The 16,164-nt window shown below is 38.7% G+C and overlaps 1 protein-coding gene across 3 annotated transcripts in view; it reads right to left on the reverse strand.

Moving 5' to 3' along the window:
- sfmbt2 (Scm like with four mbt domains 2) overlaps window positions 1–10,744 on the reverse strand; it is a 74,414-nt gene extending 63,670 nt beyond the window's left edge. For 2 of the 3 annotated variants that reach the window (XM_053314094.1, XM_053314092.1), the window contains exons 1-2: window positions 2,205–2,376; window positions 250–344 (exon numbers count right to left, since the gene is read on the reverse strand). In XM_053314094.1, coding sequence (XP_053170069.1) covers window positions 250–344; window positions 2,205–2,295 — 186 coding nt within the window. In that variant the 5' untranslated portion in view covers window positions 2,296–2,376. Of the gene's footprint in view, window positions 1–249; window positions 345–2,204; window positions 2,377–10,588 lie in introns of those variants that run through there. The other variant, XM_053314093.1, reaches the window with a different exon arrangement.
- Window positions 10,745–16,164: the final 5,420 nt, after the last annotated feature.

Genomic DNA, 16,164 nt, shown 5'->3' on the forward strand with positions numbered 1-16,164 from the left:
AATTACCTTCAATTGTATTTTCAAAAACCGGCAAAAGGTCGTCCGACAACTTGTGCGTCATGAGGGAACAAAGCCAGTGAGAGCGCTCTATTGAACTGCATGAACGCGGCGCTGCCAAGGCCCCGGCTCTCTCCAATATGTCGTTAAAGGATTTCTGCATAATGGTACTTATCCGTGAGGCTGTATTTAAAGGATCAACGAGGGACGGGGATTAAAGTGTGGAGGTGAAGATCATATGCAGTCACTTACATGTCTGAAGGTGGTGTGCGGGGCAGCGTTAGCCCCCGTCTCCTCCATGTACTCCTCCCAGTTGAACTCCGCCTCTTCCCCCATTGAATCTGCATCTGAATAACAACAAAAATCTTTCTGTCAGTCATTGACAATAAAACGCCTTCGCTGGAGGCCAAAAGTGAATTTCATTGACAATAAGACAAGCAATTTGTTACTCAATCTTGACTCGTAGGTGTAATTGATCTTGCCAAAATATAAAAAGTGAAAATGATGTGGAGCATGCGTCTGTATGTGCAACGTGCTGCGGGTTATCTTATGTAATGCCACTAATGTTTCTCCTGAAGGTGAGAATTGTTCACTTTGCCTGTGGGAGACTGATACATCCCAACTATAATGTGTCAGGTTTTTTTTCTTCATTGTTTTTCTATGTGTGTGTGTGTGTGTGTGTGTGTGTGTGTGTGTGTGTGTGTGTGTGCCTCTAGAGACTCCTTCTCCTCTGTGTGAGCAGCGCAGGACTGAACCTGCTCGGTCTAATGAGAGGGGCCGATAAGAAGCTGATGTTTTGATGGAGGTTTGATTCAAATAGATCATAGGGCCCCTCTTGCTCCTTCTCATTAATGCTTACATGCACAACCACACACACACACACACACACACGCACACACTTTTTAATAAACAGGGATTAACCCTTAGCACCCAATTTGATTTATCGTGTGCTTGAATCACGACAATTTACAGTCTGTTATAAGTAAACAGTTGAGAAATGATATTACAAAATGCTCCTTTGCTATAATCTTGCCTTATAAATCACCAAATTCTGATTTTTTTTCTTCAATATCAAATAAAACCCTGTTGTATGTACCTCCAGTTTTAAACAGAGCAAACATGAATTGTCCAAATTTGCCTAAATGTGAAGAAAAAGGCTGACGGTGAAGCCCAGAGCTCCAGCAGCGCCTTATTTGTGAGAAAAACATATATAACACTAAAATAGAAACCTCTTTTTCATTTTCCACCATCAATGCACTAAAAGCACGTGTCCCATTGTGTCATCTGAGGCAATCAAGTGATGCCCGAAGCACAAAATCAATGCATGAAACACAAAGAACAGAAGAAATAGTCCAGGTACAATAGCTGACATGTGTCGACCCACAAGTGAATGTAATAACTTTGTGGAGAGTGACGCGTTCACACTCCTGTGGGAAATAGGAGCGCTGACATACAATCACATGCATGAAGACGGCGCAGGTGTGTGTGGGCTTATAAAGAAGGAAACTATGGCTGCTTTGTGTCTTGAGGTGTTTTTATAAGCCACCAGTTGCAGTCGACGCTCTCTGTTATCCGTTCATATACAGATATTTGCTTGTGTGTTCAAATAGATTTGAATATACAGCGAAAGACTCAACACAGAATATACGTAGTAGCGCTTAAATTTTAAATTATGGTATTTCTGAGCTGTCAAAAAAAAGGTTGTGGTAGATAAATAAATCCAGCAAATAATAAAATATTTAAAAAGGAAGAAAAAAAGGAAGAAGAAGAGCATGAAGAAGAGCATTGAGCTTGAAAACATCACATGTGCTATTCTATTAAATCTACTTGCATTTGGAGCTGCAGTGTGCGGACTTTCTTGCTTTTTTATATATTTCTGAGTTGTATAATATATCCTAAAAATAAGAATATGTGGCATAACTATCTTAGATGTATAAACTTAAATTTAATCCAAGCAAAAACAGTCCAACAAACATTTTCCTGCAAACAAGAAATACATCTAAAAGAGCCAAGAAGAAACCAAATCAGGGTTTACTTTCATTTTTAAGTTAAAAAAATAAACAAAAATAGGATAAAATCTAATTTAAAATCATAAAATGAGCAACAGGATTGATTCCAGTCTGTTGATCTACTACAGATGATACCTTTGAACCAATTTTGCCACTTTTTGAAGGTTAGGGTTAGTGGATAAAGCTTTTGGACCTCACCTGTGTTCACCTCTTCTTCTTTCCCATTGGTTGAATAATGTGACTTCACAGCAGCGGGAGCCAACAGCTGATCCCGGGTGCGAGACTGCATCCTGCTCTTCCACTTCCTGGTGAGAGTTGAAACTTTTTTTAGACCTGTGGCAGCTTTCAGTTTCTTTCACTGCATCTTTCGCTTTCCCACGAAATCCCTGTTTCAGAGAAAAGAAACACATTTAATAATAATAATAATAATAATGGCTCAAATGGCTTTTTAGAAACAAGCTATAACATTCTCAGAACTTTGTTTCCGTCCAATTTTAACCTTCAATACCACAACAGAGACTTCAACTGGAAGGCTTTGACGTCTACTCAAGCAAACAATGACTATTTGATAAAGTATTTCCTTGGAAATCGTCTAGCAGACAGGAAATGTTGCAGAATGCATTTCCAGTTTCTTCAGAATAAACACACACAAAAAAAAAAGAAGAAGTGGGTGATTATTACGAACAGCGATCGTCACCGGGACTGAAAGGACTAAATAGAAAACAGCCTCCACCTCCAGAAAGCTTAACTTCATAAACAAAAGCCTGCACTGACTATCAGCTCATCTCCAGAGGAAGCGCTCGGAAACAAAAGGAGAGACACAAAGTTTAAGAAAAGACGGATTTTGCAGTTTTTTTTCTGTGCTCTGATTAATTTTTAAAGCATTGTTAAACTCAAGTGAAAAAAAACTGCTATTTTTGACTAATTGCAGAGCAGCCGCTGCCGGTTCAGCGTGTTGTCTTCCCCCAGTATAATATCTGGTTATGCATATTGTCTGGTCAGCCTGGATTTGCATACCAAAGCAAAAAACACCATCAGATAACCAATCGGAGTCAAAGAAAGTAGAAAAACCGGAATGACACGAGCGAGCGAGACAACAACCCAACAAATTAAATCGGGACTAGAAAAATATTCATCGAGGCATCTGTGCTGAGAGAATGATACACGACTGCAGAATATCATCACTGAATGTAGAATAAATATGTGTTTGTGACTTGAACCATGATATATGAAACACAGATTGACTAAAGAGGCAATTAGATATTTAATGTGGCAATTAGCAAATGTTTCTTTATCGTGGCACATCTTGAAATAACACATCAGCGTGAGTAGTGCATTAACACTCAACTCTCTGTGGAGGGGCATTTTCTCTTTTTTTCTTGCCATAAAAAGATGACTGTGGATATCATATTCAGTTGCTTTCTTTTCATCATGTCCTTATAAAAAGGTGAATCTCAATGATTTTTGGTTTATGAGCCCTTAAAATGAAGTGTGTCTACTTCAGCAGCAACCAAGGTTAAAAAATAAAGGCAACACCAAAGTGCCTAAATGTGAAGTTCCTCAAATGGCATCTTGAGTTTGGCTCCAATTTATTTTTATAACCCACCTGTTTAACCTTTACAAAGGCTTTAAAGGTATGCATAATTAAGGGTGTGGTCTCTTTGAATGACAGGTGCATACCATCACAGGCAATTCATTACCATGGTGACAACATTGGTTAGGTATCGTAACCATAGCTTAACTTTAGATACACAGAGTACAGAAGTAGCTGTCACTATTTCAGGGTGTTTTCAGTTCATGAAAGTTAACTTTAACATTTTAGTCACCTAAAAAAAAATGCTTGTTCAGCATTTTGTTGTACTAAAAGACCTTCTAAGGATCTGATGTAAGGTTTTATTTAACCCTCCTCCAGGTATTAACCCTCCTGCTGTCCTCGAGTCAAGGAAGGAAGGAAGGAAGGAAGGAAGGAAGAAGGAAGGAAAGGACAAAGGAAGGAGGGAGGAAGGAAGGAAGAAGGAAAGGAGGGAGGAACAGTCAAAACAGATGAGGTCAATTTGACTCGGGAGAACGATACAAAGGTTAACTAAAAAATGAGGTATAATGTCATTTAAATGAGGTGTAAATGAGGTGTATTGACCATAATTTCAAAATAAAATACGTGTAAACTCTGTTGCAATAAGTTGGAATAAAGTTGGCTAAAAAGGTCTAACACAGAATTGGGTGATAATTTAGAAATTATGTTTTATAAAAAGTCAAACCAAACCCAGGAGGACAAAAGTTGCACATTTGACAAGAAGACAACAGGAGGGTTAAGTACATTTTGTCATTTTGTTGTTGTTTTTCATATGTGAAAATTACCACAGACAGTAAATGCACCACACTAACCAAGCCAGCAGCATTATACGATCACTTCTGGCTCACTAAATCCAAGATGGCAACAGTCAAAATGCAAAGTCAAGGCTTTAAAACAGGAGTCCACAAACCAATGGGTGATGTTAAAGTATCTATGTCTATAATCTTTTACAGTCAACAGTTAGAAAAGAGTAGAAATAAAATGCCTTTACTGCCACTGCACAATGAAATGACTCTCTGAACAGAACAATAGATACAAGAAACTAGAGCACACATTAAAATAACATTACGAAATTACACCATAATGTTTAACTAACTTCGCCATTAAAACGTCTCCAACTGGTGATTATCAACCTAACTTCAGCCTGATGTGTGTGTGTGTGTGTGTGTGTGTGTGTGAGATGCAGTTTCTCCTGATTGTGACTGATTGGGTTTCTCTTCTTTTTCCAAAAAACTTGTAAAAACTCAGAAGGGGTTTTTTTTTTTTAGGTTTTTTTTTTAACGACAGTCCGCCTTGATTCATTACTGTGAACGATTCGATCAGTCAGACAATCAATCACCCGGCTGAGATGAATCAAACACATCCAGATGCCTCTCATCTCCTTATCAATGTTACTGGATGACTCTTTAAACTAAATCGCCTTACTCATCAAATCTGTGGCTTTGCTGTGTGATGTTTGAGCCTCTGCTATAGTTTCTCCTTAAGCTTTAATAAGCCTAACACCAAAAAAGTGACTTTCTTACTTCTCAGATTGTTTCATTTAAGCAGTGATTACTGGCTATGTGGGATTTTTTTACAAGAACAAAGCAAAATTTAGAGTGAATATCTCTTTTTTTAAAGTATGTTTGGAGCATTTTTGTCTTTATTTAACAGGAAATTAATCAAGAGAAATCAACAAGAGACTGAAATTTGGGGTCTTTACTGTCATTTTATGGGTTTTAACCACCAGACGCCCCAACGCTCCCCTCTTTTCTAGTATATCCATGTATACTGAATCCACTCCTGGTCATCATTAAAGTTTTAGAAATAAGCGTAACAAAATCTGAGCGACACATGGAAAGTATTTGTCTTGTACTTGTACTGTGATGTCAAAACTTTTGTAGAAGTATAAAAGAAAAAAAAAGAAAAAACTATTTCAATGGAGAGAAAAAACAGCAGATTTCAAAAGTCTTAAAAGACAAAAAAGGGAAAACTCACAAACAGGATGAAAGGAAGACAATTATGAAAAACTTGCTTATTTTCTCACTAATGAAACAAAAATTTTGAAAGTCATTATCCTCCAAACAACAGACAGTGTTTGTCACTTGCCTTGCGGTTGTCCTTGATCATGCAGTCATGCACCATCAGTGACTCACACACACCGACTTCCTCCCACTTTCATCAAACCTGGCAATTAACACCCAGGCACACATGCGATCCTCAATCAAGCCAACAAAAAAGAAAAAACAAAAAAAAAAGGAAAGAAAGAAGCTCCAAATATTCAAATTCAAATCCAAAAAGAGCAAAAAGTATCCTTATTGTGTTATTAGGAGAGTCGTCATCATCATGTATCCAGGCAGAAAAAGTTAAATAAGATATATATAAAAAAAATAGTCCAACAATCCTCTGATGAAAGAAAGTTGTGCATCCAAAAAAGAAGAAGAAGAAGAAAAAAGAAAAATCCAGAGAAAATGAAAGCACACAGCTGCTGTTTGTGCTACGAGTATTTACAGAAATGTGAGGCTACAAAGGCTGTGACAGTCTCCACAACTACCCGAGTGCGTGTGTGTGTGTGCCACCCCCCTCACTACACACACACACATACACACACATCCACACACACACACACCCCCGACGCCCCACAGTGGCTCCAGCATACATCCATTGCGTAAACAACAAGCTGAGCTAATTTGGCTCACATGACGCCGTTTGCTGCCCTTCTCCCCCCCCCCCCTCCGTCCCTCCTTCCCCTCCCCAAACCCCACCCCCCCACCACCCCCCCACCCTCCTCACAGCCTATCAGTGTTTCTTGCCTAAGTGCCCTACAATCTTCTGCAGCATTGACACATCGCTGTCGTCAGCATGCAGCGGCGGCACAGCGCTCATTAAAACTCAAAGTGCACTCAAAACGCCTGCTATCAAATAAGTACCAAGAAGTTCACAGATCCTGGTTTTTCCCCTTAAAGTCCCCCCCTATACCCCCCTCCCCACCTCGCTCTCATCTACTCATGCAGGACTTCCCCCCCTTTTGACACAGAATGACAATATTACCCAGATATTTTGCATCTGCTTCTTCAAAAACAAGCTATTTAAAGGCTTAGTTGTCATATTCAAATTAAAGATGACATGTTCATCATCAGATATCTGAAGAGGGTATTAATAGGAGTTTTGGTAATCGACCACATATGTATGAATATATTTGGTCATCTATTAGTCATTTATCAAGCAAGAAATGACATATTATCTTGTTCCAGCACTGAAAATGTGAAGATTTGCTTCTTTTCTCTATTTAATATCACTGTGGGTTTAATATCTTTGAGTTTTGGAGTGTTTCTGAAGACTTCACCTTGAGCTATGGCAACATTTTTTTCCCACTATTTTTACTTGATTTCTCAAAAATAATATTAGTCACTTAAAGATCTAATGGAGGTTTTTATTAGCGAGCACTTACAAACTTTAAAACGACACATTTTTTACTGTTTTCGCTCTGCTGTCCGACACATGAATTTGAAATGAAGCCAAGACTATGAGAGTAAAGTACCCACTTTCAGCTTTAATTTGAAGCTTTTAACATCCATATCCAGATGAAAGTGTGGAAATTGTAACCCTTTAACTTACTGCTACTGCATTGACTAAATATTAGAGGCGATATGTATTTAAAAAAAACTAAAAAAGATCATTCACTACGAGCAACCTCAAACCTTTCCAGCTGGAAGTTGTTTGGTTTTAAATCCAAAGGTGCTGGCTGGAGATCAGAGCCAAAACAACAGGAAATGTGTCACTGTCCAAATACTTATGGACTGTGTTGCTCATTTCCCCAAAATTCACCCTGACATATTTATTATATCTGCGAACTTTGGATGTCCCCTGGAATTTAAAACATCACATATTTGACTCTTTAAAAAAAACAAAAAAAATAAAGGTTAATAAGTCCCTGAGGTGTAAAAGAAAACATAAACAACCGAGGTTTATGTGTAAAGGCTAAAATCTTTCCACAATATGAGCTCTTTAAAATAATGTCCCTGTTGCTGTGAGTAATTTAAAAGGTTCAAACGAGGTCAAGCCTCTCTGAAAAGCAGAGAATTGAAACTAGGTGACATATTACGTTAATGACAGTTAGAAAAAACACATGAAAAAGGTCAATTTCATTCATTTATTCTACAGTCAGCTCACTGAAAGAGCGTGTTGGGTTGATGTTTTTTTTTCTTCTCTTGTTTTGGTTCCTTCACTGGTTCAACAAGTTTCAAACCCTGAGGGAGCGGAAAGCATCCACACGCGTTTGTTCAGATTGTTGGGCGTCAGTGTCAACTATTCGACTTCTATCTCTATCTCTAAACGAGCCGACTTTATTTATTTATTTATTTAATTTAGAGTTTATTGGAGTTCAGCATTTCTACTTGATGAAGCTTACTGGCCTATAGCGTCCCGGAGGAAACAGCCCAGATTGGGCATCAGGGGATTAAACTGGTCTGGGAGAGTTAATCTCAGACGCAGGACATTTGTGCCCCCGTGGTCTGAGGAGGGTTTTTTTTTATTATTGATTAGCCCCTGATGGGGCACTGGGCATCCACGTGTTGTCCTCCTGCCTTTCCCTAAACCCATCCATGCCAAAGATTTAATGGGGGATTTAGGAGATTAACTACCACTGCATGGGCTTGGGGTTTTATTGCATTACTCCCTATTAGGTTCTCCTCTTTTAGACCCATCCAAGAGTTGTTTCCTCTTGGCAGCAGGAGGCCTTGATAACAAATTGTCCTCTAATTTCCTCTACAGCGTTTTTAACATGGGTGTGTACACAATGCGAGGCAGCCTGTGTGTTTCATACACAAACTATGACAAACCTCCGATGCTCACTGGCAAACTAATAAATGATAGAAGTGCAAACAACAACTGCTCCTGATGTACCACACCAAAAAAAAGACAGAAGACACAGAGGAAAACAGTGCAGCAGCCAAAAAGAGAGAGGAGGGGGGTGAGGGGAGGGTGTGGTGGTGGGGAGGGGGGGAACTCCCTCAGCCCAGGGCTTTCTTATTTCAACATCAATGACTGGAAACAACTTCCTACAACACAGACATGTTCACCAAATGTCCTAAACAAGCTGCAGCTTTAAGACTTTTTTTTGGTTAGGGGGTTGTGAAAACAGAAGAGGTCAAAAACGGTATTTGCCTAATTCCTCTCCTTAATCAAATACAAGACAAGAGTTAGTCGGAAAGACAGAAAAGAAAAAGATCCTCATCATTTCCTGTTAAGTGACCACCTCTTTCTGTTTATCTCCAGCACAGACTGTGTGACTGTCCTTCTGAGGAAATATTCACAGGAACATTAACATACAATGGCTTATCTAAAACAGCTAAATGATTCAAAAAAGAAAAAGAAGGCTGTTGGGTGGATTCTTACAAAAACAGTCCAAAAACCATCAATAACATGCAGGAAGACATATTGATTTCTCCCTGTGGACAAAAAAAAAGGATCATATATATATATTTAACATCTATTGCTTTCATTTTCCCTTTAAAAGTGCTCTTTCTTTCCTTTATCTACAGCTCACCCATCCCCACTGGCAGCTCCATGAGAAAAAAAAATGTCTTTGGAGCAACAAGAAGTCTAATAGCATGATTTATTCATTGCACATGAACGTCTCGCGCCGGCTCCATAACGTGCAGTCTCTTTTTTTTAATTTTTCTTTTTTTATTGTTTCTGTTCATTCCGGTGACGGATTTAATCTGGAAGGAGGAATCCTCGGGAATAATGCAAAGCTGTAAAACCCCCCGGATTTACAGATCGCCCCTTAAAAGAGAAATAATTAAACAGATACGCGCGGTTTAACCCAATTATCTGCTTAATCGTTGCACATTTACCCATACAAGTGAAACAATACACTGAGAGAAACATCTCGTCCGACTGTACAATCATCAACATATTAATCTATAAAGGTGCCAAGAGGAGGAGGAGGAGGAGGAAGAGGGAGAGAGAGAGAGAAGGTGGAATAAATGGAAAAACCCTCCCGATGTCGATTTCATTTGCAGCATTAATTTAACATAATGCGATGTAGAAACAGAGCTGTCGCATGAGCTGCTGGAGCATTTTTTAGATAAAAGTGAAAGAGGAAACGTTAAGTGCACATGAGGAAGATGAGGCAGTGTGTGAGGGGTGTAGCCGACCAGCAGGCTGGCTTGGCACTCCGGTCATGTACTTTGCACACTCAAAACTGCAGCGGAAAAAAACTCCCACGGAGTTGCCAAATGCACACTTTAAATTTAATTGATTAAATCTCTTCCATGTCCATCAAAAGAAACAGAACCGGGCGCGTTATCTGCCATCACTTTATTTTTTCCTCGTTCAAAGATTTTAAGGCGCAGTTTTCCCCCCTGAACACCATAACCCGCCATGTTGAAAGTGGTTTGACATTTTGGCAGTGTCCGGTATTTTCCGATGGCTTTTACGCACCTCAGGGTGACGAAAAAAATCCCAAATGACTCATCTGTACGCGTATGACGGCTATAACTCATTTCTATAAAAAAACAACTTCGTGTTAACATTAAACCAAAACAAAAAAAATGCGTGGTGCTCTTTAAAAAGCCAGCATTTTATAAAACAGCTTTAAAATAACGTGACGCGGTGCAGATTAATAAAAAAAATTCACGTCATTTCCAAAACTGTTAATTAGTCTTCACGAGACGTGTGAACAGAGAAAGAGAGACAGAGAGAAACAACGCAATAAACGGTATTAGCGAGAGTGCCACGAGACAGCGTCCTCTCCGCCTGTGAAAGCTGTTAATTACAGCGCGTGAGAGACACTTTTTTTTTTGGTGTGGAGAGCAACTTGGGCTCGTGAACGGACGCTCGCGACTATTTTTCCTCGTTTCTATACAGCAGCACTTCATGGGGTTTTTAAAGCGGAGGAGGAAGAAAAAATAACTCTCCCGGTGGCTTTTTTTATTTCGTCGACATAACGAAAATAACAAAACGCTGCAGCCACATAAGAAAAATAAGCCGTCCAAAACACAGCTGGTGCCGTCACCTGTCTTACCTGTCCAAGTTTTTTTTTTTTTTTTGGTAGCCTCTCCTTCCACGAGACCCCCTCTGTTTTTTTTTCTTCCTCTCCTCTCCTCGTTCGCGTGAGCCCGAGCAAAGCAGCGCGAGCGACGTCTTTCAGCTGCTGCTGCTGCTGCTGCCCCCAGTCCAATATGGCATCTCCCATCTGCGCATGTCCAAAAAACATCTACAGATATTTCCAAGCCAACTCCTTCATTGACCTTTTAGTGCAATAGCAACCAAAAAAAAGAGAGAGAGAGAATGAGAGAGAAAGAGAAAACATTTCTTCTGCCTGTTTTATAAATAGGGAACTGAACTACAACAAAACACACTGTACAGCGAGAAACAGCGAGTTACACTATGAATATTTTATACGAATGAAAGCTTTTCTGTAATAATATTAACATACAAATATATATATGTATATGTATATAGAGTCACCGACCACTTCATTAGATACACCTGTACAATCTAAATCAATCCAACACAACAACTCTGCTTTATATTCTATTTTTATTAAGTTTATAAACTACATTTTCAGTTTTTATTAACATTGTCCCCAAAAAACAGGTGATAATTCTACTTAATGTTTATTATTGAGGTCGTACTAAGTGGTGAGCATTTTATACTGAATGGTGTTCTTAATATTTTGTCCACCCCTCATGTATGTTAATGAAGGGGACAAACTATTAAGGGACACCATTCAATACGCTCTAAGGCTTCCTAATACACCACCATCACCCACTATCACCTCAATAATACACATAAAGCAGAATGATCACCTTTTTGAATTGTAAATGTATAAGCTTCAGTTTAAAGCAGAGCTGTATTGGATAGCATTAGATTGTACAGGTGTACCTAATAAAGAGGTCATTGAGTGTATATTCTTTACATATATATATATATAAACTCTCCATCGTTTGCATCTTTTATTGTCTAATTTACATCCATACACGCATGATGACGTCTTTATCTATAGAGTTGTCTTATTAACACACACACAAAGTTCTGTGCTCATTATAATAAAAGTGATAATGTTTTTAATGAAGTATACGGAGCTATATATGACCATAGTGCCGCGATTTAGTCAGAAAACTCTTTAATTGAATTGCGCATATAGGCTGTCATCTATTATCTCCTCATGTTGGCTCTTTTTGCCCACTTCCTTTTGGTTCATTGGGGGATTTTTACTTATCTTTTTTTAGTTTTTTTTTTAGTTCTCTTCTAATCACTTTCCTCCAAAACAGTTCTTGAGAAATAGCGTGATATTTTTATCTGTTTTTTTTTCTTTCTTTTAAAAAAAAATAATAATCCGGAGCCATCTCTTATCAAAGTCAACAGTATCCTCTAGTGGTTAGGAGCGCATTGCATCACACACACACACACACACACACACACACGTACACACACGCACCTACACACACATTGTACAGTTCAAAGGTTCTTATATTTCCATGAGTTGGTGCCAGGGAGATGCAGCATGGCGAACTTTAAAGCCTTTATGCTTACAGAAAGTGAAACCTGCAAGGCTCTATTATTACCGCTGATCGCCTCGATAACACGAGGTTAGTTGGAGACACACACACACACACACAAACAACCGAGGCTGCAATGGAAATTAAAGTTACATGTTCCTCTTTGAGTGTGGAAGTTGACCTTTGAGTATTGTATGTATGTTTAAAAAAAACTGAAATAGGTATTGTAAGTGGATCCTAGATTATTTTGTCACACAACATTTTCCTCATTTAGCTTGGAAATCCCCTGAAACACCCACCGAGAACACCTGACTTTTCACCCACTGACCAGCCAAGTTTGTAAAAGCTATATTTAAGTTCAGTTAAGCTCTTATTGGACTTTATTTGAACATATTATATCTTTACTGCACATTCTGAGGAAACAAATATGCGCATTAATATTGTTTATGCCGTTTTTGTGTCTGTTAAGCGTCGCTCAGCTGATATTGTGGCTCCAGTGACTTTCAATAGGGATGAAACGCTCCTTGAAAAATAAGAATACATGGATATAGGCCTAAAAGTTTATCAAAGCTCTTGTTTAGTGTATAAATCACAACTACAAGGGTCAGTAAAGACACTAAGGTTAAGTGCATCTTTAGAAGTGCGTGAAATATGGTAAACTAATCTAAATAGTCTGAAAATGTACAGCTGCGATTTATTACAGTATAATATATTTTCTCATAATGTGGTTTAACCCTCATCAGCATATCTAACATTCAAGGACTATACCAATGGATTCCCGGTGGACCCCCGAGAATAAACTACTGTGAGAAACAACCATCAAAGTAAAAATGTTTCTTTCTTCTCAAAACATTATTAGTTTTGTGAGTGATGTCATCTGGAGAAAACAAAAAGATGAAAAATCATTATTATGATTTTTAGGAAAGTTACAGTTAACATTGAGTAAAATGAACATATATAGGCCTACTTTCTTTCAATAGAAGTTACAGTGTGTGATACTTTAAATTAAGATCCATGGCAAACATGATCTCAGTATACAGGCAGAATTGAAGCTTTCGACTGGGGTCAGAAACAGGAATATGAACTAATTAGGAACAAAGTCATAAAAATACTCCAATGATAGAATAAAGGACCTTTGAGACATGACAAAAAAGTATACCTCTGGGGTCTTTGGGTACTCCACTTGGTAGGATTAAGGTTAAAGATGTGCTTCCTGAATTGAGGCCCTCAAAATCTGAAGGGTCACGAGATGAGTAAAGAGATAAGAAAGAAAAAAAGTACATTTGTTAGGCATTTTTTGTTACTTTTCTCTTATTTTTGCTTTTTTCTTGTGCAATAGTCACCCCTTCAGATCTTTAAACCATCTCAAGTGACCATAGGCCTCCAAAAAAGGTCAAAAACAGCTGGTGTAAGTCTTAAAACGCCTGAAAACTGCCAGAAACAGCAAAGTGCGTTATAACAAATAAAGGAACGATTAACCGTGATAAGGGGTTTTATTTTGAAACGTGTAACGGGAAGTTCAATGTTACGTTCATGGTGTGGAGGGGGGGGGGGGTCTGAACCAAAAAAACACACAAAGGGACTCAGAAAGGGCAGAGGAAGAGGCGCTCGTGCCGGTGTGATGCCGCTGGTGGAACAGATGGTTGAAGCGCGCGTGGTGCCCTATTAATCTGCCAGAGAAGAGGCTTTTCCAAGCGCGCGGGAGAAAGGATTATGACTCCCTTTTACACACACACACACACACACACACACACACACACACACACACACTCACTATCACACACACGCACAAGGACACGTGCGACTTGTGCAGCATGGGCCCGCGGCCTCTCTGCACGAGGCTTTTTTGTTTTTTTTGGGGGGACTACACTCAAACGATTCTGGTATCTGAAATAGAGTCATTCAACACCTATAGCGGCTTCAGACTAAATCATTAGTGTCTTATTGTTAAAATAATCCCATTATAACTCGTCTAGCTTCATTTATGTGGCGTTTGTATTAAAATAAAGAAAGTAATTTATGCATTTAAGCTGTTTATCTATGCATGAATCCAATATCAACCAACTACGTCTGGCGAAATCATGGACAGACACTAATTGGCAATTAAATATCTGCAACCGAAATACAATTAAAAGTCTGTAAGGCAAGAGAATGAGAGAAAAAGGTGCCTTCAGTAATGTAAAAGTAGGCATACTGAAAAAAAGATCAATACATTTCATATAAAACTTAATATTCTCTGTGTGTGGGTCGAGGAGAGACGGCTGAGTTTAACGTTGTCACTTTAATGATTGAATGAATATGAACTCTTGTGAATGTGGATGATGTGACAGCTCTATTCCTTACAATCAATGGGATGTAGGTCTATCAGTAATATGCCAAAAGCCAAAAGCTGAGAATAATAATTTTAGGCTATAGGCATTTTGAATGACTATTTAGAGCAATTTACATTAACTTACTGCATTTGCATCTAATTAATTTACTCCCTAATTTACTCTTCTTAGCTTGTCACAGCTGTGTTGTGCAAACGTTTCATTTTATAGCCTGTGGATCCCATTATAATGTGTGGAATGACCTTAATTAAAGGATAGGTTCACTATTTTCACAAAAAAGTCTGTTTTAAAGCAACTGTCAGGTGCACAAATGGACACTGAAACAGGTTTCTTCTTGCTGTAATCGTTCCTCCTGTTCATACTCAACATTAGAGGATCTCATTTAAATATGCTTATAATGTAGCTAAGTGACGGGGAACCAAATCCACAGAAAAATGTACTTAAAAGTTTTATGTGAAGATAAAATGACGCTTTGGATGTTTGACTAAGTCAAATAAAGTGGATATCATCCACAGTTACAGTCTTTGTAGTTATATAAAAAATATCCCCTCTTTGTGTCTTGATGACAGTGTTTTCCTGTTCAGCTGCAGTGGAAAGATAGTAATAATAAAAAAGAAGTAATTTGGCACAAAAACTACAGTCACACTGAAAGATATGGACTTCATTTGGAGAACTGAAGCTTCATATTAGCTTCAAATAAACTTTTAAATACATTTCAGCTCAAAATGAGGACTGTGGATTTTGTCCTTCACCACAGACACTGAAACCCCCCTTCTCCCCTCCCCTCCCCCAAAGAAACAGCTTAGCCTATTTTATTTTATTGTGACCCACAGAAGGTTTTGAGTGGCATATAGACTACTGTGTGCTCTGAACAAAGCCAGACATCCTCTCTGACTTTGGTAGCCTGCTGTAAGCCAACATGTATAAGTAGTGGCCCTGTAGCTACCTGAGACTTCCAGGTAACATAAACCAATTAAGTCTCTAAACTGACAATCATTAGATCAATTAGTAATTAGAAACACTTTAAATACAGCCTGAGCCCTGAGCAGAATGATACCTGAGAGACTGTTAACACAAATATCTCCTTTATTATTACACCTTCACGTGAGGCAGTGATTCGTCTCGTGGACTGCTCGTGCGTGCGACTGTGCATGTGCGCGCACCCAAGCCCCCATTGGCACAAACAAAAGGCTCCCCATAAGCGGCCTCGCGCACATTCAAGGAATTGTGCTGCAGGAGCTTGCGTGAAGTCAGCAGCAACCCGCGACAGGAAGTGAGGCGAATTACACTCCAAATTAAAAGCATCAGAATCAGGCCAAGTATGTTGGAGCCATTTGTTATTCTGGTTAGATGTGTTTTTTGAAGCTGTTTGTTTTGAAGAATATAGATTAATTAGTTTGATTATAATATTAGTAGAATATGAGTTAATTTAAGTACTCGTTAATATATAGGCTATTTCTATAGGTAGACAGGTCGAGCACCATATGTTTTTTTTTTTACCAGGACAAGAGAGACACCATTGTTCTTTGTTTGCTTGCAAAATGGTAAAATAAACCAAAAGAAACGCCACACTTGCCTTGACATTACACTCCCACCCCCACCCCCACCCCCTCCCCCTGCGTAAGATCCATTCCTGAGGTGCCTCAGTGGCTGTTTGATCTTGAATTTATTTATTTTTTATTTTTTATGTTTTCTCCAGTTGAAGAAAAATCACCACTACAAAGTAGGTTTGCACATAAAAAGATATTTGCCTCCCTGCTGTGGTG

Source organism: Scomber japonicus, chromosome 23 (assembly GCF_027409825.1).
Source record: "Scomber japonicus isolate fScoJap1 chromosome 23, fScoJap1.pri, whole genome shotgun sequence".
Taxonomy (NCBI): domain Eukaryota; kingdom Metazoa; phylum Chordata; class Actinopteri; order Scombriformes; family Scombridae; genus Scomber; species Scomber japonicus.